The sequence below is a fragment of the Apteryx mantelli genome, chromosome 5 (genome assembly GCF_036417845.1).
Source record: "Apteryx mantelli isolate bAptMan1 chromosome 5, bAptMan1.hap1, whole genome shotgun sequence".
Classification (NCBI taxonomy): domain Eukaryota; kingdom Metazoa; phylum Chordata; class Aves; order Apterygiformes; family Apterygidae; genus Apteryx; species Apteryx mantelli.
This window is the reverse complement of record NC_089982.1, coordinates 50,130,590-50,157,659: the sequence shown is the minus strand read 5'-3', so window position 1 is coordinate 50,157,659 and position 27,070 is coordinate 50,130,590. Positions and strand designations below refer to the sequence as shown.

The 27,070-nt window shown below is 37.7% G+C and overlaps 1 protein-coding gene across 1 annotated transcript in view; it reads right to left on the bottom strand.

Annotated features, from left to right (window-relative positions):
• The window catches only part of TENM3 (teneurin transmembrane protein 3), a 334,852-nt gene that overhangs the window by 65,761 nt on the left and 242,021 nt on the right, over positions 1-27,070 (bottom strand). The window contains exons 8-13 of the mRNA XM_067297935.1: positions 21,114-21,324; positions 20,473-20,574; positions 20,132-20,326; positions 18,476-18,676; positions 15,314-15,499; positions 1,569-1,595 (exon numbers count right to left, since the gene is read on the bottom strand). Coding sequence (XP_067154036.1) covers positions 1,569-1,595; positions 15,314-15,499; positions 18,476-18,676; positions 20,132-20,326; positions 20,473-20,574; positions 21,114-21,324 — 922 coding nt within the window. The remainder of the gene's footprint in view (positions 1-1,568; positions 1,596-15,313; positions 15,500-18,475; positions 18,677-20,131; positions 20,327-20,472; positions 20,575-21,113; positions 21,325-27,070) is intronic.

Below are 27,070 nucleotides of genomic sequence, written 5' to 3'. Positions count from 1 at the left end.
TTGGGAAACAATTAAAATAATTTATTATATCCAAAATCTATAATTGTTTTCAGTCTAACACATAAAAAAACCCCAACAATATCTGTCACTTCTTAGTGATGAAATCTGGCATGCAGCCAACATGGCCTGTATGAGGATGACAACACTTGATAAATATGTAGATTCTGGTGTTCCTTATCTGAGACTATGATAAGACATTGACAGAAGCAAGTGCAGAATGGCACCAAGTATCTTAGGTGAAGGTGGCTACAAATCAGATATTTTTGGACAAAACAATTATTTGTAAACTTTTATAAAAAACACTAAATAGCTGGTGAAAGCATTTCTTCACTTTCTCGGACTACTCTCTTTGTGAACTCATCTACTAATCTATTTTGGTTAAACTTACTTGAACTTAGAATATTCTTTCAGAAGTAATAGCTTATTTTTTCTTCTAAAGAATTATGAATATAATGACTCCTTTCGACTATGCAGTTTCAAATTACAAAAATCCCCAGAAAAAGTTATAAAGGACGCTTAACTCTTGTCAAATTACTCATAGAAGGCAGAGAACCATAACAGCCTCTTATGAGAAAGTATGATGATGTTATAGTTATGGATATCATGCCATCATGCCAGGCTGAGATTAGTCTCACTACTCTTTTTCTTTCAGACTGTAGCTGCCAACAAGATTTGTTGATGTACAGAGAGCTATTCTTTTCTGAATGTTTCTTCTGCTTCATTTATGGAACACGTACAGATTTAATTGCCCTACTGACAGAGTGTTTTAGAAGTCAATTGGGTACACTCAAGACTTATTGTGTGAAAGCCTGGATATTGCCATGAATATTGCCATATTCTAATGAAAAAAAAAAAAACACAAAGAAGGAATAGAAAAAGATACTCAGAGAAAGAGTGGTAGGATTTTTGTTGACAATTTTTCTATCAAATTTTACCATAACTGAAGATACAAGAATCTTTGCTGTTTCATTTTGGGCCTTTACATCCTTGAGCCTTTTAATTGAAAATGTTGCATAAAGCATATAAGCTTTTTCTAGCTTCATACAAAATACAAGTCATAATTTTCTATAGATATGTCCACACTTAGATAAACAAAAGCTTAAAATCCTGAGTTAGCCTATTGATCTGGCTATACATAAACATATCTGTAAGTAACCTCTTCTTTAGAACTATTGACACTTGTTCTGTGACAGGAGTATCACTTTGCTTCTTTTCCTAAATATTTACTTTTTCATAGGTAGAAGTCCAATGACAAAACTAACAAAGATAAAGCACCAAACAGCAAACAAATACTATCTTCAGTTTTTGGTTCAAGCAAAATCTAATACATGTATACAGTTTGTACAGAAATGTGTAACAACTAGCAAAATATTATTATATAACATAAGTGAGATTTCATATTTTAATTTGAGATGGGTTGAAACTAACATGAACTAAATCTATAATCCATGGAATGTATGTAAGAAAAGATTCTTTTGCCAAATCTAGTACAGTGGTCACTATGTATTCATATATAAAAAAAATACATGTAGGTATAGGCATATCAGCAAAGAGCAAATATACAGTACCTTTCACTATCTTATCCAAATAGTGAGCTTGAGAATTAAAAAGAAAAAAAAACAAAAACAGACAAACATTTCAGAAGTGTCACATAAAACAAGAACTGTTCAGAATTCGCATGCAAATTGAGCAGATGCACCTGACATGAGAGATCTTACATTACAAAATGAAAATGTATTTCACAGCTTTTAAAAATGCAAGAAATTCCCTTTTCGGCAAACACACTCATGATTCAACAAAACAGTATTTTAAAAACAAGGCCTGCAGGAGAAAGAGATGCTACCTTTCTAAGATTAGGCTTTTTTGTTCTGATTTCTTTTCACATGCTTTGATTTTTATGTATAAAAATATAATCAAAGCTAGTAAAGAAATTCAGTACAACATAGGAGTCATTACTTAGCTTCTGAGCCTTAAAACACTGACCATGCTGTCATTTTCATCTTTGATTTGCAGGTCATGTATTACTCTGACAGTTTAACCAGCACACTACCTTAATTCCGATCGGATTAACAGGATTTTAAGGAGGAATAATTTCCTTCTGCTTCAATTGAGTCACAGTTATTCTTCTGAATACACCCAGGCAATTATGTAAAACAAGTCAGACCACATGTGTAGGGTGGAGGAGGGCGTACCAGGGCTAGTGGCAGGGTGATCCATTTCATTTGCAAGAATGGGTGAAAATTAAACTTAGGCTTCAGATGTATAAAAATAAATAACATGGTATATCCAAGAATAGCAAGACTTTTTTGATAAGTTGTGACACTTAAAATTTGAAGAGGACAGATGGATGAATGAAAGACAGACCACAAGATGGATTTAAAGCACTGGGCCCTGCTTTAAATATGAGACACAGAGGAGATGCGTCACGTACTCCTCCCTTATTTCAGGGAACTGACATCGGCTGCAGCTGCGTTTGGGGGACTAACGTCATACAGCAAAACCTCGAGCACAGGTCTGTCGCAGGCCACCAAACCCAGCCACTGGCACGCATGCTGACAGGATGTTACAAGATCCGATCCCTTTTTGCAAGGTCTCCCAACACAACCCCTACACTCAGCTATTTTCAATTTTTGACCTTTTCTAGATCTGTGCTGGATAATGGCCCCACTCTGGCAACTGCTCTGTCACTCGCTATTAACCCTCAGCACTGCTTATTGCATGTGTTAGAAAGGCATTTCCAACCATGAGATTTCACTCCAATTTGGCTGAATGGGAAAAAGCTCTTCCCAAGACCATGGAGGAAGGCGATGAGATACAGAGCCTCACAGAAGCCACAACCACGCCGCTACGACTAAGAGAGGAACAAGAGAGGAAAATGCCAGATGTCCACTGCAGTTTTTTTTCCCTATAATGATAGGGGAGGAGACAAAGTAAGAAGATGAAAACATCAGTTACAGAACATTTAGATGGCAGCAAAGTACCCTTCCACATAAATCACGATCAAAAAGAAAAGCGATGCAGCTGCATTTCAGGGTGGATTAAATTCTTTGCTCTCATACCAATATAACACCCCTTGCTCCTACAGAACTGCTCTTGGAGTATGGTGTAGTATGCATAGAGGAAAAATCAAGTTTTGTTCCATAAAATGGAAGCAATTAGGTCTGGCTGGGGAATGCATCTGTCCACCAGTGAAACATTAAAAGCCTCTACAAATGTAGGAAGAGACAACAAAATGGAACATAGAAAAAAACGTCCCAGGCAACTGAAAATAGTCCCTGCAATCCTAGACCTCCACATGATAGGATTCCTTTCAGAAATCCCATCTGCAATTAAAATAAAAGGAAGAAGAAAATGCCTTTTTTTTTTTTTTTTTAAAAAACATCCAGTAGTCTTACAAGAAGCCTGTTCCAGACCATATACCTATAAGGCTTGGAAACCAAGTTCTACGTTTCAGCATCCTTTTTCTCATGGTCATTCTACAGTTCTAACATTAAGGACAATGTTATAAACTGTTCTTGTGAACATGCAGCATCCTAGAATCAAAAAGCAGAAAATAGGTGACCAAAAAAAGTTATTTTTGTAGTGGAATTTAGCTAGCCATGCTGTCTTCCTTATCTTCAGGACACTGCAACTGAAATAGGAATGAATCCAGTTCTATGTGGAAGTATAAAATAGGAGGCTGAAGGGTATCTCCCTGCTTTTCCCTCTACACAGAGGATTATAGGCAGGATTTGGAGCACAGTCCTACTCTTCACAGTATTTAAACATAAATCCTTAAGAAGTCTAATGATCTAATTACAGACTTGATTATATAATTTTATCTATATGCATAAGGGTTTTCTTGTTGGATTTAAGACTGTGAAATTTAAAATCTTGGTATTATTTCAAGGAGTAGAGACAATTCATATAGCTCCATATGGAACAGAGAAAAACAAAATGAAGGTATAAAATGTGCAGATTTTCTAGCATAATCGAAATCCAAGAAAATGTAAGTGGCATTCAAAATTCATACAAATAAAATATAAATTGCATTAGCAAGGTATGTGGATATTTATGTAAATACGTGGCAGATAAATGTACTTTGAAAGGACTGTTAACACTGCCTGGCAAACTCACATTTACCATGCTATTTCACAACCAGCCAGAATCCAGACCCTTTTTTCTTTTTTTTCTTTTTTTTTTTTTTTAATTTAATATCTCCCATTAGCCTCCTATTAGAGATGTAAGTCAGTATCTTCTTTAGATTATTCATATGCTGCTTCCTGTAGGTACGCCAGAATAGCCACAGAATATAAGTATATATTAAATCCATTTATCCCAATCAGCTCCTGTTCAAATCAGCATGAGTCGCATACCCATTGATTTGATGTTCCTTAAAGCAGTGCTACGAGTACTAATTATTACTGATTATTCTGTCATAAAGGATTATAACAGTGACAGGCTTCTAAACACCCTATAACAAATTTATATTCCTAGTAGTTTATACCATAACTCTTCACAAGACATTTTCACCAACCATAATCTTTGTAATCGATACACCAGGCTACAACATGCCAAATATTTTGTGTAGAATACAGTCCCATTACAGTGTAAACTCACAGCAGCTCCACTCAAGAGTTACTTTGCCAGAAGCAGGAGCAGAATTAGACCTCACAGCACCACCAGACGCAAGGCAAAAATGCAAAAGAATGTGACTAAAGTGGCTTTGATCAAGGTGAGCCTAAATTACACACTAGCAGGTTTTTTTTGCTTCCTCCACCTCGCAAGCCTGAGCGGAACCCCTGCCTCTGCTTCTCTAATACCACTAGTTTTCTCCCTTCCTCAGTGTGCTGCAGCCTCTCCCTCTTAAGCCTCTTACAGAAGTCAGAAAAGAGGAATTAGAAAGAGAGGGGAGAACCAAAGGGGGAAAAAAAGAAGATGAAGAAATAATTTTGGTATACAGCAAGCAATGAAGAATACTGCATGTGTGTACAGTAGGTCATTTTGGGGCTCAAAATCAGGTTTTCCTCAGGACTGGCCTGCCTTACAAAGCAGGTATTTATATATATAAACTCAGCATATGAATGCAGCTTGCTTTCACTCATTATCTGTGTGCCTGTCCTGCTCCTCTGCTTGCAAGCACTGCTTCGTGTCCTCTCCTCATGGCCCACAAATTCAGTACAGTGATCCCCTTCTTTGGGGAGCCATTACATATCTGCCACTTCCACAAGCTTGTGCACCTAGATACAGATCTTCTAGAGGAAGATGTAAACAATGTGTCTTGCACCAGACATGTTTACACTTATACATAACTTTGCAAGCTGCATCATTTAAGGAGATCAACAGATAAAAATGCCATCTCAATTTCAGAGTAGAAAAACTAAATGTAAGCAAACCATGGCATGTTTACAGTATAATGTTCCCCTTAAGTTTTTTTTATACCTTTGACTTTCTATTTGTTTAAAGTGTTATAATATTTTAAAATTTTCACTATTTAAATTCAAGATTTTTTTTTTGTATATAACTTTGTTTACACTACATATGACAAACAAAAAATCCACATTAAAAGAATATGAAAGTTGCAAAGTCAAACATTCAAAATATAAGCGATGCCAGATTTATGGATACCTGTACAATTGTTATTCCCTCCTCTCTGGAAAGCATACCCCTGCAATATGGTCTTTCACATATAATGATTTTTTTTTTTGCAGTGTGACCTATGTCTGTCAGTGTACAGAACTGCCAGTCCTCATTTAGCACTCTGCCTCTCAGGAACAACATGCGGTTGATACCTTTGTAACAGGCACACTGTGTTAACCCAGACAAAGAAGTAATTGTTTTCTCACAGACTTTTGTATGATCACTCTCACAAAATCAAAATTATTTATTATAGTATCTTTACACTATTGGTGTGAGTGGAGAATGCATTCACTCATTTTACTAGTGGGCAAGAGAGGCATAGAAAGATTAAAGCAAAAAGTAGCCATCCATTCTGGCTTCAACACCTATGATGTGATTTTTCAAAATACTTAGAATTTTATAGGATTTCATACACAGAAAGCACAGGTTTCCTTTTGCTCACCTGTAGCTGTGTGTACACTGAGCGTTTTAGCAATCCATACTCAAGAAACTCCTACCACGTCCCCATAAAATGCACAGTCAGGGGACACTCCTTTGAAGTTTGCCCTTCTGAACTACTAACAGAAAATCTGTGGTAGAAGCAAGGGTAGAAAGTAGTTCTCCAAGAAATCATCATTAACCAGGAGATGACCCTGCCCACCACTCTCTGCCACAAATGATGTGGAGTTTCTACAAGCAATAGCCCTTCACAGCCTTGTAATGTTCTCAAATCAGGTCCATCAGGTGAAGAGGAAGAAGTCATTAAAGATGTAATTACAATTGTTATCATAATGATATATACAAGGACCAAATCAACATTGCATTGTTTTCTGACTTCATGTTCTTGACCTTGCAACTTTACTAAGGTTCTTTTATGATTTTTGGGCATGAGAAAGCTCTTAAGTCTTATGTACAAAAAGTAAGCTGAAAAAAAGGAAAGGAGGGGATGAAATTCCATTCTGTGACATTACATGATGATGAGCAACACGGTGGGAAGCTTCTACGAATGACTTAAGGTTCTGCCAATTGTGCTAACAAAATGTTACAAGAGCGTTTTGTATTCCTTGTACAGCCCAGCAGTAGCAGAGTATGAGGTACACACTTTATTAGCTGTTTCATAGACGTTCATCAACAGCAGAGAAACTGTGAGAGTTTAATTGCAAGCTTCAGGGAGAATGTACTTGTTTTGGGGTTTGTTTAGTGGCAACTAGTACAAAATTGAGAGTTGACTGCTCTGGTCTAGCCCCTCTAACCTATCCAAGACTCACTCCCTAACTCTTCATTCTGGCTTACTTCTCCTGATACAGCTATCTGACCTCCCTGGAGATGTTCTTCATTCTTCTACCTAGCTACAATTCAACTATCCTGCCAATTAAAACACCTTTTGAATGCAAAAAAGACAAATATCCCTTGTGATATTTAAACCCAGTATTTCCTACCTGATCCACAACAGACTTGGACAATAGTGTATTGAGTCCTTTAAGCAACTGTTTTTACTCTCAAAGGGTGACAAAAATACTGCCTTGCATCCATGAGAAATTCCTGAAGAGGTCCATACCTCTACGAAAAAACATTTAGGAGTCCACAGTTCACCAAATTTTAAAGCCCCTGCTCTAGCCTGTCTTCCGAAGGAGATCACTCATATGAAATTCATGATCCACTACTCAGCCTTTTCTGAGTAACTTCTGGCTGGCAAACTCCTTCCTAACTTGAATTTGTGCAGTTGATTGTCCTTATTAGGCACAGAAGCCTGCACTTACTGAATTGTAGGTTATTCTTCTGGATTCCCTGTTCTCCTATTTGTTAAAGTAATTTTAAATTCTCATCCTGTCTTCCAAAGCGTTTGGGAGACAGTGGGCTTTGGTATCATTTGCAAATGTAATACTCTTACTCATCACCGGACAGTACTGAAAGCAGCTGTAAGCAGCTCATAGTCACCATCCTTCTTCCGAGTTTATAAGAACCTTGTCTTAGACATACCATATGTTCAGAGCATTGCTGCCAATAGAGGAGGATTACGAACACTCATTCCTTTTGAGACTTTTTTCCTCCTAAATTCACATTTTGCCCTGCTTGTAAAGGAGAACACATGCATGGAATAATAGTTTCAGGCAATTTTCTTTGTTTCCCTGCTTTGGCCAAAACATACTCTTCAGCCTGAAATCATACCTTCTTCATTACTTTTGCACTTATTCTCCAATGTCTGTGTAGATCTGCAGCAGAGATATCCACTGCATACATTTCCACAGAGAGATCTGAATTCATTGCAATTTATCCCTTGCCAAAACCGCAACAATTCTTTGCAGCAGCCATTTACAGGCTTTTGTGTGTTCTGACAAAGGCAGATTTTTTGTTCTGGAGTCCATCCCAATCTTAGTTTTAAAATAATGTTTCTCACCATTATTATAGGAAAGCGATGTGTATTTTAGAATAAAGGTTCAGTTGCCTTTAAGGGTTTAATAGACATTAGAAGTTTGTGACTGCTAATATGTTCATGAGCAGTGTTATTCACTTCCTGTTGTTTCCTATTTAATATCTATTTAACTGGGAAAGTATTCAAAGAAAGGGTATATCCCATCAAGGAGTTAAAACTCTGTCTCACATTTAAAAGCTCAAAAAGTTCAAATAATTCTTTGAAATCTCTGACAAACTCTGAAAGACCAGACCTCAGATAGACGCACATAAATCCTGATGCTTATATTAAGAATTGCATGAAAAGAAAAGGAAAGCCTTATTGTTTCCGTCTTTCTTCCTGACTAAAAGTATCATCCAAACGTGCCTGGCAGCATGACTAGGTAATGGTGCAACTATACAGCCTACAATAGTGCTTACTTTCCAGCCACTTCAACTCAAGTCAGCTTTGCAACATGCTTTAAAAATCCTCACATCTCAGAGGATTCTGCTGTTTTCTGAAAATGTGCCTAACCTGAACTTCACATGTGGTCCTCATTTAAATGCAAATCAACTAATTAGCAATTTAAAGTACACTAACAGATAATTTGTGTTTGAGATTCTTGGTCTTGGAAAGTGTAAAAAGAAGTGAATTATTGGTCAGGTCTTAACAGCTTCAGATATGTAGCGACCAGAAGTCTACCTTAGATTTACCTGGTAATGCAAAATTTTTACAGTTGCAAATGTACAAATATTTTGAATATTTAAGGCTTAGCTTGGCAAATTACAACATGCTCTTCAGGCACAGGGAAGATCAAAAACATATTTGTACTAAATTACATGAAATACTGTTAAAATGTGTTTATCAGCCCTGTGGGTTCTAAGAAAGTCAACTTCTCATTTTCATTAAGTTGTTGCATTGACTGTACAGCTATAAATATTGTGGTGAAATCTTGACTCCAATGAAGTCAAGTGTTTCTAAAATATTAATTTTGAAAGTATTTCATTCACAATAGTCTGATGAATTGGTATTTGATGTGATTAGTTTTGAAATTTTAGTAATATTACTTGAAAATACACTGTTTGACATACCCTCATTCAGATACAGTCTTACTTGACTGATGAAATTCATATTGAGGCATAATTCCACGAAATCAAAACTAAGGAAAAACATCAATTTAGAAATTTTGATAACTACAGGATGTATTAATACAACAGTAGTTTGTTCTAATTTGAAGGGAAGCATTTTCTTCTTATCAAAACTCTAAAATCTCAAAAGAATCTTAACATTTATGAAGAATTCTTGGCATGAATGCATTGAGATACATAAAATACCCGACACAAGTATTTAAAAGAATACTGAGTGTAAATATACTTGGTAACGTCAAATTTTTGAGAAGAAGAAACCATGCTTGGCAAATCAGCGTCGGCAGCAATATAGCAGCGGTCAACACAGTACCAGTTATTCATGCTGCCTTCCCTGTAACATGCACATCTGGAGATCAGTCAAGCCCTCAAACAGGACCATGACTTAGTTTGTCAAGTCCATACTGTAAAAAATATATACTCAAAGGAAGTATAGCCATATTCAGTTTTCTATAATCACTTCTTTTAATTAACAGGAGGAATGCATTTGGCTTGACTTGCTCTCTGACCTGATAAAGAGATAAAGTGTTTTTCCCTGTAGTCATATTTGAAATCGCTAATAAAAGGAGCCCTGAGCCAAACACATGTTGAAGAAAGCAGATGCAGGTCTTGCAACTTTTTAGAGGATATTACTTCCCAAAATAAGCGTTCCTCAACACTGCCAGTACTTTTGAGCTTCCACTGCTCACAGTCACACAGAAAGCCAGCATGCGAATACCTTCATGTTTGCCCATACTCAAAAAACCATTCTAACCAGTAACTAGGATAGAGTTAGCAGTAACGGAAATGCACTTATGGGAGCGTGCTCCAGACATTATTTATTCTCCCATAATTGTGAGAATCTAAACCCGAAAACTTTCTTGTTTTTCTAGTTAAAATAGCTACCTCTAGAAATCTTTTGCTAAAGAAAATTTATTTTTGGTTTGATTGGTTTTAATGACATTTCATGCAAAGAAAAATGTTAAACAAATACTTTGCTTTTGCCTATTATTCTTCTCTCAATTAAATTTTAGGGGGAATGAATCTGGGAAAATTCTTAGATGATGAACAATTAGATCCCAGTTGTCACCAGAATACAAACATATTACAAGTTGTACATTTTCATTGTGGACCACCATCTGAACACCATTTGATGTGAATTTCACTTCTGCACACCAGGTAAAGCAACCTCATGCAGCACTCAATAGTAGCATGAATACTCCTACGGTAACTTTAGCCCTCCTGAGGGATTAATATGAATGCTTAATGACATTAATACACATTTGTATCACTTATGTTTAACGACATGCATTCCATGCACACATATATAAATATTAATTTTGGACTGAATGATAATCGTTCAACACCATAACAATTAAACAGCTGTAACCTGTCTCATGTGTTAAGTAATGGAGCTGCAGGCAAGCTCCATAAACAGATGGTCTTACCCACCCATGCTTAATGTTAAAGACTTTTTAAAAAAGAGGTGTTGATAAATCTGAACAAGAAGGCATAGTTTTAATGCAAATTGGCCAATTTGCAATTTAGATTACTCTAAAACTAATTTGGTCTATAGAAAAAATTAAGCTGCATTGTAAAACTGAGATGTTACACAGCACATGGATATAGCAGATTCCCCACCAACATAATTATTTACTAATTCCATTCAGCTAACAGTTTAATGGAAAAGCAGCTGGATAAGTATTCATATTTATGGGTTTCCTATGACAGTTACTTAATTTACCCATGGTACATGCCAGTTATATCACAAAAAATAATAGGCTATCTGAAATAATAGCTCTTCCAATCTCACAGAACAACTATTCAGACAGGAGAGGGTCACTGAACTCACTGTGAACCAGGATAGAAAGGAAATAAAAACATATTTTAGCACAACCGTGTTATGAAAACTTAATTACAGACCAAATTTTCATCCAGGCTATCACCTGGGCACCAGCTGTGCATGTGCGGTCTTGTATCACATTGAGATGCAGGTAGAGCTTCACAGAATAATATAAGGATGCTCACCTCAGACCCATGAATGTCACTCCCAGACCAAATAAACAATTGACAGGTGATTTTCCATAGCTCTGTAGTTAACCGTTGATTTAACCTGCTCTCACGTGGATACAAGCAATGGTAAAATATTATGACTCTTGGCAGGGAAAAGACAGTAAACAATTTAGATGGCCTTAAACTGCTTGGTATTTGGAGTGTATATTGCCAATGTTTAGTTCAATCCTGCAAGCTGCTGAACAATAGCTGTAAATCCTCAGTTTTGTTAATTCTCATCAAATTCAGTTCACCCCAACACTGAGCATGTAATTATCTGCTGCACATCTTTGATATAAATCTTTGGAAGTATGTGGTGAGAGCAACAGCAAAGACTCATGAATGTGGCCCGTATCAGGTATGGTATTTAAGTCAGAGATGCCCTGTGCAAGCACAGTGGAACAGTGGATACCAGTAACATGCATCAGGTTTCCCACATTAGTCAAAGCAATCTTGCCTACCTTACTACACGCATTGCTTCAAAAAAGAAGAAAAAAAAAAAACCTGCTTTATTTAGTCTACTTTACCCTCTCTCACAAACCAAATGCATATAGAAATGTATGTATATTATTTCCCAATTCCAGCCTTTGTGATCCTAAAACTTACAGAAAGTATGATGCTTAAACAAAGGTACTCTGAGAAGCAGATGTCTAAATTTTGTCTGAACAAAACAGCAAACCTTTGCAGTCATCTATGATTCTGCTTCCCAACGTCCTCAAGAACTGGAATAAAATAAATAAAGGGTCTTTTCCAGCTTATAGGAATTAGAATTTCACTAGGCCAAATTTCCTTGTGAATATCTTGAGTATACATCAAAATCAACATAACTCAAAAAGCAGCCTAGGGTTTGAAAGATATTAGACAGGAATACCACTAAGGACTACCTTCTTTTAATTACAGAGATAGGTTTGTTTCTTTCTTTCGACCCCTTAATATGTGTCATCTAACAGAATACAAACAGTGGGCTAACTGAAAATGAGACAGGACAGACAACATTTAGAAATAAACTAAATTTGTTAGCTGAAGTGCAAAACATCTTTACCATTTTAAACTGCATTTGTGCTTTACAAAAAAGCAGGATAGCTCTGATCAAATGAGTTATGGATTTAGATGATTCAGCGAACATAACAGCAAGACTCCAGTTAGCACCTCTCTGATTAATGCATGCATGTTCACTCTGCTCTGTGCGGCCATCTAAAGATCTGGTGTGACATTCCTTTCCCCAAAAGTGAATAAAGTGCATTGGCCTAAATTTACAACTTCTTTGGCATACTCCTTTCCCCGAAAAGTTGTAAATTTAGGCCAATGCACTTCATGTGACTTCCAACCAACAGCTGCATCAAACTAATAAATCTGTATTTCTAAAGTGCTTCACAGTACTGTAGCGAAACGGTTAACAGCTTTTAGAAATAAGAACAAGGAAATTTTCTATTTTTAGGCTTATAAAGGGAGAGTGAGTCTCTCTCATATGCACAACACAAGTTACGTAAATATTCTACCAAGCTGAGAGTTGTAAGTAGTATAAAAGCGCTCGGGTTACAAATGGAGGGTGACAATAAGAAAGCTGGGGTATATATGGAGAAACATGCTGATGTCACTTATGTTTTGAAATTTACTGCTCAACGGAAGCTACTATGAACTCTAGGGCAGGTGAGACAAAAGCAGATTGACTCTTCATTTATAAAGCTGAGGAAGCATCAATTTTTACTACATTAAGATGGAACTACTCCTGGAAATGAACAATGAAATGTCCTGGTTTCTCCGTAAAACTGGGGTCCTGAAGAAAACAACTCTAAGAAAAATAAATATAATAGTGGGCTAGAGGCTGTACCTCATTACTTGTCTTTGAGGCTGTAATTGCAACACAAACAAATCAAACAATCTTTACAGCAGCAGCCTCACAGTAAATACACATTTAAAGAATAAACAGGTGGGAAGACAGACCTGCTTGCCCAGTGCTGAGGAAAAACTTGTTTGTGCCTAATATGTTGGAAAAATTGTTCAAGAGCAGTTCATCCATATATAACTACAACCCCTGAAATACTGCCAAGGTCAGTGAGACCAACAGAAGAGCAATCTGCTGAGTAATTGCTCATTGGCAAGTTAAAGCGGTCAAGGGAAAGGCTTTATCCTACTTTTAAAGGTTTACTTTATTTTATTGTTTAAAGCGCAGTTCTCTTCCCACCTCGCTATTCTCCTCATAAGCATGTTTTCTGAAAGTTCCTCAAAAACGTTAACCCTGGCAATTCTCTCTGCCACTCTGCAGGGACGCATCTTGGCCCCTGCCCTCATACGCCCCGGCAATCTCATTAGTGAACAGAAAGATCAATTGTGATTTCTGTAAAAACAATTCACAGACCAATCTGACTACTTCACACCTGGCTCCTTTCTACAAAAGGAAATCTTGCCTTCTCTCCCTGGTGCAATGATGTGGATACCAGTTAATACAGCTAAAACAGACCTTCATTTTCCTTGCTCTCAAAGCTCTCATCACTATTATTTCCTGGAATCATCATGCACAACACCACTATCCTGCCTCTCAACCATGACTGTAAGCTACCAGGGAATGATCTTTGGCCTGTATTTTTTCTCTAGATATCCATACCAAGGTGATGACTTGGCCATACTAATTCTTTCTGCTTAACATTCTGAGTTACGGCCTTTCCAAAACATCCACAAAAGTCAAAATTCTCTGTCCTCTTCTTATCTTGTGGCAAAACTAAATCTCTCTGTACTGGTATCCATTAACTCTACCACTATTAGACTTACTGTCCTAACCTGTTGCTTTGCCCACGTCACCTCTCTTAACTGGCTCTCCTTCACCATCTCTTCAAACATAAAACTATATTTTGCCTTGGAAATTTTTTGAACTATTCAGGTTATCTATGATTTCCCTATCACTCAATGGCAGCTCTTGCCTTTTGACCAGTGACCACCTCCTTCCTTGTCTATTTGATAATTTTTCAAACAAGCATCTTGGAGCACTTACCATGAGACTGCTCACACTTGGGAGACGTGACCCATAAATACCTGCAGAGCCACTTTGTTATTCTTGTCCCAGTCCTCATGGGGCTTTGCGCAATGCTTGCCACAGACCTCAGTACAAGTTAGTCTGCTCTTACAATCAGGCACTGCCAGTTCCTTTGCCTGTGCTTCCTACCTGTCTCCACGACAGTTTTTATGAGAGTTATGCTGAGACTGTAAAACAGTTTGGACAGGACCCCTCTCCTGCGTTACAGTCCTGCAGTGTCTTGCACAAAGGGGTCCTCGCTTACAAGGGAATTCTTGGCACTACAGCTATGTAAAAAATGTTTTACAACAGTAACCTTTTTGACAACTCTTCCACTTTTTCCGTTTCCTCAGTTCCCTTAACTACATGTATAATTTCCCATGCTAGTTCACTGTCAAACTCTAAGCAGTGGGGGGGATGCACTGTAAATGGGACATAAGGAATGTAAATAACTGAGTAAGAAAAGCTTCACTCAAAGGCACAGGAGCTCCCAAAGGTTTTCAAGCATTAGAACTAACTTGATTACAGGAATATATAAGCTGTAATAACGATGACTTCTTCTGAATCTGCTGTATTAAACTGCTGAAATGTTATGCTGTTAGTTACATATCAGAAATCTGCTATAATTCTAAAATAGAGAATTATGTTGCCAAGAAGATAATTTCAGGCAGCTAGATCACATTCATTGCAAGGTGGAAGTGATATTTGCATGTGTAGGCAAAATTCACTTTTTTAGGCTTTCTTCTCCATAAAAGAAATGAAGAAAAACAAAAGGAAGCTTCATTTCCAAAAGATGGAAAGCTATCACATAAAAACAGAAAAGCACACATCAAAGGATATATTTACAGTTTAAAATAAAAGTAACCTCCCCCTCAGCAAAAGAAGGTTGAAAGGGAAAGATTGAAAAGGAAATTCTTGCACCTCCTATTCATGGCAAACTAGCTATGAAGAATTGATGAGTCATTACATAATCATTTCCTTTCTTAAAATACCAATTCCTTTACCCAGACTGACAAGGGCCAATATTCCATTTGAAGAAACAAGCTTCAAAGCACTGCACTTCTTACTCATACAAGGGCAGCAGTTCTAGGTGTTTGAATAATGCACTGAAGGCACATTAAAGCACAGCTGGCCTACCGATAGTGCAGTGCTCGCCGTTCCAGCCCTGGCTACATTCGCACTTGCCATCCTTGCAGGTGCCGTGCTCGGCGCAGCGCGGGTGGCAGGCTCTCTGGTTGCAGGCTGCGCCCGTCCAGCCTTCCTCGCAGCGACATGCACCGCCCATGCAGACACCATGCGCGCCACAGTCCACGGAGCAGATTTCTGTGGTTGAGAGGAGAAAGGGGGGAAAGAGACAGGGAGCGCACACGGGAGAAAGAGAGCATGTGTTAATTAGCAGCTCTGCATTTCAGTTCCACCCGTGAAGGGTAAGAAAGGCAAAATCTTTGCAAATTAAATCAAAGGAAGGTTACGTGAAAGGCATGTTCAGGTAGGACCCTACAGAACATGGAATAGAGAATTTTATCTCTGTGCTAATGCTTACTTAGCTATCCAGCAGACTTACCGATGCTTAAGTGTCCACAGCTCTTCTATCTCTTAGCTCGGAGTAATTTTCGATTACATTTTTTTGACCGCATATTTCTTATGAGCAACCTTTCATAACTTAGATTATAGGGCACTCAAACCTATTAAAATTTACAGCATAGTTTTAGTGACTGAATGTCCCACAGACCTAGGTCATTGTACATAGTGAGTAAAAATGTAGTATTAATGAAAGTTAATTTTAACAAGGTTTCCCCTCCACACCCTGCTCCCTGTTTTCTTCCAAAGTAAAAATGTGCCATTTCTGACACATTTTTTCATTAAAAAGAATCAGCCTTAGTGAGACAAACTAGTACTATGCTGACATACTGACACATCTGTTAAATATAAAAGATGATTCTCTTTCACTTCCATTAAATTCGTATCACTGACAGCTATGAACAGTCTGGTTTAAATAATAGATTGTTAAAAAAAATAAATCAACATACAGCAATTTAACTTGTCATTTACCTATAGTAACAGGTTCTTGTAACTGATAGAATAATTGAAAAATATATTAAGAGCCAAAGGTAGTCAGAGACTAAACAACACATGTTAAGTCTCAGAGCTAATACAAGATGATAATTTAGATTGCCAGAGTTTGCATTTACAGTTTTAGTTCATTCAGTCAGACTGTAGGAAACTTTATTACTGCTAAGCAGACAACAGAAAAAAAAGAAGATAGAATACAGTCTGAGGAATTTTTTTAGTTCCTTGGAATACAGTTGGTCATAACCACATACAGGTTCATAAAAGCAGTGTATTTAGTTTTTGTTTTCTTGTAAAAGACAACAAACAGTAATAAAGAATGGAAATTATTTTCAACTACAAAAGAAAGCAGTTGTTCGGTGGAAAAAAGGGGTTTCAGTTTTTCATTCGACGGTGTGTCTTTTCCCCAGTAGAGTGTAATTCTCTGTCTCAAAGTGCTGTGGAACATTAAACAGCATTGAGGAGTTGTGACATTTCCCACAAGAAACAGTCCAGAATGTTTATGGAGAAAGACAGCTGTAGCTTTTCCCTTTTTCCTATAGGGCATTTTATACCTACTTTGAATTAAATCTTTGATTAAGAGATCCAAGATGGTTTGATTAACTTTAGAGTCACAAGACGGCAACCTAGCTCGAGGAAAGAAAGGTTTATTTCTCTTCAATCTAATCAATTTTTCATTAGGGTGAAGGAGTTTATCAGCTTTTAGCACACTAGCTTTGAGCAAGGTGTGTCAATCTTTGTAATGAACTTATTAATTGGAGTTAATTTAATTGAAGTGGAATTGAAGGGCTAATTAACGGACAAACTGCTGATGAAGATAGAGGAAAGCTCTGCTGATTTCAAACCTATAAACCCTCTGGTAGAAATAACTCATTCTTTTCTTCTTTTAGCAGCTTAACAAAATGTTTATGGGTAAGATTTACTTTTTTGATGTACTGATTTGAAGGTCATTTTGTACAACTTCATCAAATGCTCTTTGTGTCTTTTTAGAAAGCTCTTTTGTGAGTTTGACACTACTGAAACATCTGAGAAAAACAGAGATATGATTTTTATGCATTTCAATGACCAGTCGTTCCTTGAATCATCACTAAAAGTTGCAGCATAACTGAATCATCCAAACTAGTGTATAGGATACTGTGTCAAGAAATAGAGTGTTCTGAGAATTCATGTTTGGTGGAGAACTACAGAAGGTCTCTCATGAGCAGCCATTTTTAGTGCTATAAAGCTCAGAGAAGAGTTTTTTCTTCTGAACAAAATTAATAGAAGACAACATTTTCTTCTCTCTGTTGCTTTCTTTTGAATGTTTGGAGCTCAGTACTACTCTTCTTGTGTACATAAACCTTTACGGAATATCAAAGATCCTGGTCAGGAAATACATTCGTTTTAAAAATATGGTTCCTCATGAAAAAGTTATACGTTATTCATAAACTGGCATAAATCCAGCTAGCCTGTGTTCAGTTTTCATTAACAATATCATCTAAGTTGTTAGATGAATTGTTTTGGATGAATACGTTAGTGTTAAAATAGTTAGACGTGATTTGTCTTTTGATATGAGATTACCAAACAATAGTCTAAAAACTTGTATTTGTCAAAAAGCTGCTATCATACTTAAATATTTAGATTTTGCTCTCTGTGATGGTAATTCCAGTCACTTTCTCCTTTTGCTTCCAACCTCAGATCATGGTTTTATAAGCCCAGCTTCAGCCTTCAAGAAAGTCTCACTGCTTCATCGCTTCTACCAGCTCCTTTTGCCCCAGCAGCCTGTGCCCTTCCTCAAAAGCTATTTAGGGTTCATTCTTGCATTCCCGCTGCCTTCAAACTGGAATGCTGCCTGAGCAAAGATTTCAAGAAAAATACCTTCAATTAGCTAGATAGATTTTTTAAATGGGACTGTCTCTAGTTTCACTGGTGTAGTTCTAAGTTTTTAAATAGATGTGTTAGGTAGGATGGTAAATACACACACATATATTGTACAAAGAACACTCCGTACTTGCATGTAAACTACCAGAAGAAAGTAGCTGATAGATACTGGCAAGCGAATCAATTGGTTTTCGTATACTTCAAATTTGTCAGTTATTTTGAACCTTTGAATCAATTCACAGCTCATGCTGAAGTCAACTGAAAGACTTCCACCAGCTCAGCAGGTCAGGTCCTAACCAACTAATGCCTTAAATTGGTGCTATTTAAAATGTCACTGTTTTAGTAAATGGGAGTGTTTTTAACCCTTACCATTGGAGCAATCTGAACCTGTCCAATTTGGGTCACAGGTGCAGGTACCACTCTCTTGAAGGTATGTCCCATGGCCAGAGCACTGGTCAGGGCACATCGTCTTCAGGATTTCACAGTTGTTGCCCCCCCAGCCTGGGTTACAGTGACATTCGCCGTGGATGCACACACCGTGACTGGAACAGGCTGGGTCCAGGCAATCAGCTGGTGGGGGAAGAAAAAGATGAGCTCAAATCAGTTGTCACTCTTAAAAACAAGCAGCCCCTGCTAGGCTCTCAAGGCATTTTTCTGCTTAATTCACCTTTTAAAAACCTTGTGAAACAAGCAGTATTGCACTCATCTTAAAAATAAGTCTTAGCAGGGTGACGCTGAGTGATTCATTTATGTTTTATTGTAATGAGTGAGTAAAAGACAGAGCAAACCAAGGTGCCTTGGGGCAACCCTCCCTTCTCTAGCTACAAGATAAAAAATCATTCTCTATCATCAGTCATGACTACAATTCCTAGTCAATCTTTGTCAGCATACTGGCAATTTTCTTTGTAAAAACAAGTCACTCCACACCACTATGATACTGTGAAATTGGTGTATGTACCTAACTGACTCATGCCATTACAGGCTGCTGTCTAATTAACTGAGGATCTTTCAGGGTTTGCTGATTTTTCTGAATTACAGCAAGATTCACTTTGAGTTTCAGGCTACTGATCCCTGTTCCCTCTAATCACAGTGTAACAACTGTTGGATTCCCTGCAACACTCGGTATCAACTGACCTGATCCATTGCTACTGAGTTTTGACAGCTGTACAGGACCTTCAACTTGTTTCAGAAATAAATGAGTTGCATACTCTCTATCCTTCTTAATTCACTTTAATGTGCTTTAGATGACGAGATTTAATTTAGCAATTTGACTCAATAAAATGTTACACTTGTAGGGTCAATGGTCTGAAAATTTAATTCCAGAGACCTAATTGCATTACTTTGTGTGTGGAGATCAATAAAATCAATTTGATTGAGGAAGAAAATGGTGCTTTTTACTCCCTAAAAAAATAGAATAGAAAATGAACTGCACTTTGCAGCACACTAGAATGAATATTATTATGCATATCTCTAGAATACAAAAATGATGCATCATTTTTCACTGCGATACATTGGAATCGGCATTTTCCACAATGTGGTTGGTAGAAAAGATCCCTAACAAATGCAATACATTAATGATTTATTCTAGACTGTGAAATATCACTAAGTGTTTCTGTATACTAACATCTGTTTTTTGTGCTTCCTTCTTAGCTGACCTCAGCCAGAAAAAGTAAATAAAAGTATACTGACAAGCAAAAAGATATCATACAGAGTAATTACAAATTTTCACATTGATTAGTCAAGAGGAAATAAAGTATAATAATTCTGTAGAATTCAGTGATACTAGTGCTTCCCAAACCTGATTTTTAGCATTCTAAAATGATTTTTGAAGAAACCCTATATGACAAATATATTTCAGTATGTTTAAGATTTAATAATAAATGGGCTTTATTTTTTTTTTTTTTTTGCTGGTATTAGTGAACAGCATCTAGATCTGTCAAAATCAACCAAGCTAGAGGTACCCGCTGGAAACCAGACCAACAGAAGCATTACAGCAGGTGCTACAGTAACTATTTACTCATGTACCTTCTTCACAGTTTTCTCCTTTATAGCCGGAGTTGCAGGCACAAGAGCCCATGATGCAGATGCCCCGGCCCCCGCACTGGGGATCGATGCACTGGGTGGTGGGCACGTCGCACTCGGTGCCCTTCCAGCCGCTGTAGCACAGACAGCGCCCTTTGGAGTACTGCCCGTTGCCGCTGCACAGCACTGGGCAGGCTGCTGTAAAATAAAACATGACAGAAGAATTGTGATCAAGTTTGTAACCAAAGAACAACTAGGAAGCAAGCTGCATGCCCGTTTCTTTCTGCGGTATTTATCTTCGTGCTTGCTTAAACGGTCTTAAGGAAGGAATTTGGCTGATGTACCTCTGGAGCAATCAGGGCCCAGAAATCCAGGGAAACAATGGCAGGTTCCAGAAACGCATTCTCCATTACCATGGCAATTTCGGGGGCATTCCACTACAGACTCTTAAAAAAAAAAAAAAAAAAAAAGGCAGGATAATTCATAGATTCCCACCATACAAAGTATCTATCATTTAAACCACTACTAACTGGCAGCAAACCCAGATTCTTGGAGAAGTGTTTACGTCTGGTTTGTTTAGTGTTTGTCAGAACATGAATAGGTGCTTTTTCTGTAGTTGATGCCTGTAATATCTTAGTACTTCACATTCCAACAAAAGGCTCAAATTTTAACGGTAAAACAATATGAGCTTTGTGCTCAAAATAGAGCCCTGTGCCATTTAACAAATATTTCAAAAAAAGTATACTTCTTTCAGGCACTGTTTTACACGGAGGTACAGTCCTCGTACTCTAGAACGACTAATTAAAATATATATTCTGTATTTTGTTCCAAGCAGCAAAAGAAACACAATGAAAGGAAAATCTGTGAAAAGAAGTCAGACCATTTAATTAAGAAAGCTTATTTCTGTATTCCTAAAAAAAAAAAAAAAAAAAAAAAGGCAAGCAGAGTTGAGTTCCTGCTGAAAACTTTTGAAGATCACACTCACCTATAACAATGGTATTAAAAGACACCTGCTCTGCATTTTTCCCGTCGTTGTAAAAGGCCAGGTGCCAGATGCCAGAATCCAAGTACTGGATGAAGCCTGCTTCGTGGAGACTGACAGACCTCGCCTGCCGACCTGCTCTCTCCGACTCGAGCAGGTTGTGCTGCTCCCTGGCGATCAGCCGGCTGCCGTCCAGGAGCTCCACAAAGTCGTACTGCCAGGGAGGAACAGAGGAGCACGACACGTCATGGGACGGGCACAGGATGGCCCGTGCCGCTGCTGGCTTCCCTGTAATATCCTACCAATACGGTGGTATTTTGACCAAAGAAGTTCCTTCTTGGAGCACAGAAGTAGGAGCTGGAACTAGCCCTGGCTTATTCCTTTACCCCGTGCTAAGACTTCGAACAAAAGGGCCAATTAGCACTTGTGTTCACAGTGGCGGCTTTTTTGGTGACGAGCACAGGGAAAGCAATTTATTTCACATATTGTGCAGAAGAAAAGGTCAGCTGTGATTAATCTGTAGTCATGACTTCCACCTGACTCACAGGTGAGAGCTCCCTTTCAGCGTGTGCTACACATCTCAGCTGCTAATAATATCCAACACCATTGATCTATCTTGCTTTTCATCTAGTTTCACAATAAAGATTAAATTGTCTGCTCAATCCTCATGCCAGCTAGTCGGCAGTGCTGAGAGAAGGAGGGAGTTTTACTTCCACTTCTTACAAAAGGAGCCCAAAGCAGCAAATGGAAACAACTACGAGAACTGGTGAACTGAGAAGAAACTGCTGTACTTCCGGTCAATGGACAGCATCCAGAGAACTGTGTCAAGGTTAACAGACGCCTGTGGGACTTGGAAAATGCAGCATCTGAGCTGCTACAAGCATTGGAAACAATGAGTAATCTCAAATCCCAAGATTTTATGCATGTAACACTAAACTAGTGCTAACAGCACCCATGGGGCTAAACCTACTCTGGGCCTTACACTGATTTATACTAACCAGGAATCTGGTCTTACACCTTGGAAGATTTCTTCTGCATGTTTGTCACCTAAAGATCAAGGTGTATATAGCAAAACTAAGCACTTACGGAAGTTAAAGAGCATTCTTCCTTTTAGTAGAGAGCCTCTGCCTTCCCTGATCAGTCCACCGTTTCACTTTTACTCTGATATGTGTTCATTGTATGAGCTGAACTATTACACATAAACCTTCAATCTTCCCCCATGTTTGAGATGTCTCTCAAATGGAATTACATCCAGGGTCTGTTAAGGTAAAGGCCAGCATGTGAAACCACTGATTCACCTGAGGTAGGATAACATCAGTTACTGGGACTGTAAAATCAGTGGTTTTATGTCCTGACTTGCGACCTTCAGAAACTGCTTCCTGAACAGAAGAAAACACAATAGCCTTTGTCCCTGAACAGGATTTAAGTACTTCTGTTGTCTCCTTGAAATTCTACTTGCGAGGCCAAAATTCACTGGTATTTTAAGAACGTTCCTCTGCTGTAATTGGAACTATCTTCCTACTATTCAGGGTGTAAAAGAAATGCATAGTAAAAATGCCTCTATCAACACCTGAGACACTCTTCCAGATATGTCTGAACAAGCAGAATAGGACATAACATGATTAGTATGTGCAGAAGCCACTACCTTGATATGCTGTCACTTTGAATGTACGTGCAACAGCACACGAAAACTAATGCAACTGTTTTGGGAGAGCACAGATTATTCAAAACCACTCAATGTTCTCATTTGTCAGAGAATTAAATATTTATCTTATTTTGCGAGAGACAGAAACTGTTTTGTTTTTTTCCCTCCCACCAGACGTAAGAACACTTCTTTCTGCTTGTGCTATTTGCAAATATTTAAAGAAGAAAAAAACCAGGGAGTTCTGAGTTTTAACAAGTTATTTATGGACATCAGAAGAAACCTTGTAATTTGTATACTGCAGAGGGTCATTTTTTTAGCAGGACAATTTCAGATGAAAAACATCTTTTTGATAACGGAGTAAGTGAAAATACTACTTAATTGACCACAAACACTACACTCGTGGCTGACAAGCATGGTACAATTAATGATTTTATATTTATAACATAATAAGGGCCTATGCAGTTATCAAAATACCATTTTAGATTACATTTTAAAAACCATACAGAGGGCATTTACTGTTCTACCTGTCCCCCAGCAAACAACTATAACTGATCTAAACCTTTTTAAGGGCTGGGTTGGTATAATCAGGACAGAATAACAGAATAGAATGGAAAAACAATTATCTTTATAAGCAAAAAAATACTCATTTTATCTTCCTCCTACAGGGATAAATTAATTACCTTTATATTGAGTTTAACATGCTGATTTGCCCTCCTACTCCATTCAGTTTTGCTTTAAACCAAAGTCCTTTGTTATTTTTAAAGTCCCTTTAAATAAACCTATTGATTCGTGGGCTGCAGCGAAAGTGACATTTTTAGAAAGCGTCACAAAGACTTGGAGGCTCGCATTGATTGGGGCTTGCACGGACAGCCACTGTCAATTATTTCTGGTTGATTTATTTATGATTCCCCAGAAAGACAGAACTATGCAGCTCGAATTGGTCAGTGACACACACAGAGCATGTGCTTGCGACTAATTTGGGTGCCTGAAGAGAAACCAGAAATGCAACCAAAAATTCTGTCCTGATTACAACGTATCGAAACATTTCTGACATGCTGTATCCCAATTATTTTGGATTATGAGAAAGGAGGAGAGTTAAAGTTGCTGCATTCTGCTCTTGTTTTATGAGGTAATGCTAAACAACTGATAGGAATGATTTAGATACCACTGATCCTGTTTCAAGACAAGGGTGCGAACTAAAAGACTTGAGATCTCTCCCAAGCTTATTTCTACAATTCTGTTCTTGTATCTGCTGTAGTGGTAGGATAATTAGCATTAGAGGTCGTACAGCTATGGAAAGAAAGATTCCAGTTTCATACTTCTCAGTCTGGTTTTAACCGGATACAATAAAAAGGTGGATAAACAGGCAAAGGGACTGTAAGAGAAGCGGAGAACAAGGCGATGAATATCATATTTAAGTTTTGCATTATAGCCAATAGTCCAATAGAGAGGAGGCAGATATTCATAGAAAAGACCCAAGCTTTAAGGAGAGAGCTGAAGAAGATGGTAGCGTATGGTTACACATGTAGGGAATTACAGGAGTATGTGCAAAGTTGTTCAGAGGGATGGCTGGTAAGTAAATTTTAGGAATGCTGGCAGAGTGCAGATAATAATCAGTTTTATACTATTTTTATCATAAGATCTGAAAATTCAAACACTGCTGTTTGAGAAACAGAAGCAGTTGTTCATTTGCACAAATTTTGTTATTAGCACTTGTTACTCTGTGACTATCAGATAAGGGCAGAGAGCATTCAAGAGATGTAAATATAATGCAATACATATGGGGGAGATCCTACTTTTCATAGTCCTCATGAAACAACCCTAACTTTACACATCCAGAGATGGGCTTTGAGCCAACTTTTATCATTCTGGAATGAGATCTGGGAACTGTGGCAGATACTACTATGGAAATAATCAGTTCTGCGATCAAAAAGGAGCAGACACCATTCTGCCACTGCACGAAACCATGGTAGCTCTGCCATATCCTCTGCTGTTCTGGTCTCCCCATCTCAAAAAGGCTTCAGTAAAACTGAAGAATGCTCAGCAAAGGACAAGGATGCTCAAAGGTATGAAAGAGCTTTCATACAGAGAATGACTAAATAGACTGGAGAAGATACAACTCATTGAGGACACCACAGAGATCCATAAAAATCAAGAGTATCATGAAGAAGAGAACAGTGAGAAACTGTCTGCTGTCTCTTCCAAAAACCTACCAAGAGGGTGTCAAACTAAAACTACCTGGAGGCTGTCTCAAAACACAGTAAAGAGCATAGCAGTTACAGATGAGCAGTTAAATCATGAAACTCCTTGCTACAAATGTCATGGATACTAAAAGCTTCCATGGGTTCAAAAGTGACTAGACATATTCATAGGAAAAAAAATCTATCAAAGGTGATAGGGTACAAAGACAGAACCTTTGACTCAGGAATTCCTTCAGCCTCAAAATGCTGGAGGCCAAGAAGGTATTCTAGGAAAAGTCACAAGCCTATCATGCTGTTATATTAATCTACATATCTGCTAATGGCCACTATTACTTAGTGACAGACAGAATACTGGGCTAGATGGGTCTTTGATCAGACCCAGCATGGGCCTTCATGTTCTTCTATTATGCTCCTGTGACACTTGAAGCTCTGTGAATAAGCTGTCTCACCCAATGAAAGGATGCAGTGAAGCCAGGAATTAGCCATTAGCCTGCCATTGCCAGCTGTGCCTGGTTTACCAAAGAGACCTCTGTCAGGACTAGCTAGAAGGCTTAGGGGAGACAGGAAAACCATGAACAGATATATGCTAGCATACCTCTCCGTGTTTTATTTCATTAGATGCCCTTTTGCTTATATAGCTTATTTTCTTTATATAAGGTAATTTGGTAAAATAGACATTTTACCATACAAGTTGTGTCTTCATCAGGAAGACTGTGATTAGGCCTTTGCGTTGTTGGAAAAAGGCCTAACCTGTGGGAAAATATTTTACTCCAAATTTCTTTTCAGGAATACAGCCACAAAAAAACCCAAACTGCTCAACTGAACATTACATACGTGCTTAATTTCAGGCATGTAAACCAGACATCACAGGGGTCAGGCAATAAAAACATTCAATAAACCTTGTGCCCTAGACAGTCCTCAGCAGCCCTTCAAATTCAATAGGGCTGCCGTTCCACTTATCAATATAAGTGAGCATGCTTTATTTTTCAAGGTATCAAGTGTCAAATGGCTTGTAAAAAAATTCTAACTATATACCAGACAAAAATAGGACAAGAGAGCTTGACAAATATCCCAGAAACAATATATCCAAAAAGTCACAGAAACTACAGAAGATGTAGTAGCAAGATTCTTGTATGCTTCTTTCTGTTGTATTACACTTAAACATGAACAAGTTTGACTCTGATCAGCACTTGGATAGGAGGAATCCAACAAAAAGGAGTCTGTGTAATACAGATGTCAGGAAATAGATATAGCTATCTCATTTTACAGCGTTTTGGGATACAGGGGACCCCTATTTCAATCTTTCACCAGGATAAGGAATCAAGTAAGGATCATTTTTCATATACTTACCTACTAGCACAACCTCTCATATAAATGTAGTTCAGATCAGCTTCTTCAATTTTATTCATTCTTGCCACACATGTATTCCCCTAGCTCCTGTTATTATTGTTATCACTGAGATGGCATTTGTATTCCAACCCCCTATTTCCAGTGGCTGATAACTTTATGAATCAATTTTCTTTGAGCTAGAGTTTCTCATGCTTGTTGCCAGCCGAAGGGTGAGTTTTCATATGTGAGTGTAAAGAAAATCCATTTAATCATTTTTATGAGGATCAAATTTTTAAACAAACACAAGCGCATTTTCAGCATTTAATGAATTGGTTTTAGTTTAATTGAAACTAAACTAGAAAGTAAAGCTAACGTAACATTCTGTGATTTCAGCTCCATGAAACTCCTTTGCTTGACCCTAACTCCTCTCCCTTGGCTTGCAACATAATTTCAAATCAGTGTGAGACAGTACCTGCTAAATAGGTGATAGAATTAGGAATATTTCCAAGTTCTAAGTCTTTTAAAAATTACACCTAAAGAAAAAATGAAATATCTTCAAATAGTGCAACAACATGCAAATCAAAATCAAAATATGTAGAATAAAATACAAAAAAGAAATTGAATTTTGTAGTTATCAATTTACTGTTGCAGCTGAGTATTGTGCATAATCAGCCAAGCTTCGTTCCAACTATACCATTAGGCTACTATACTGAGAGGTGTGTCCAGGCCAAATAACAACAAAAAAAAACCCTTAAAAAAAAATCAGTAAGATGTTGCATAATTCT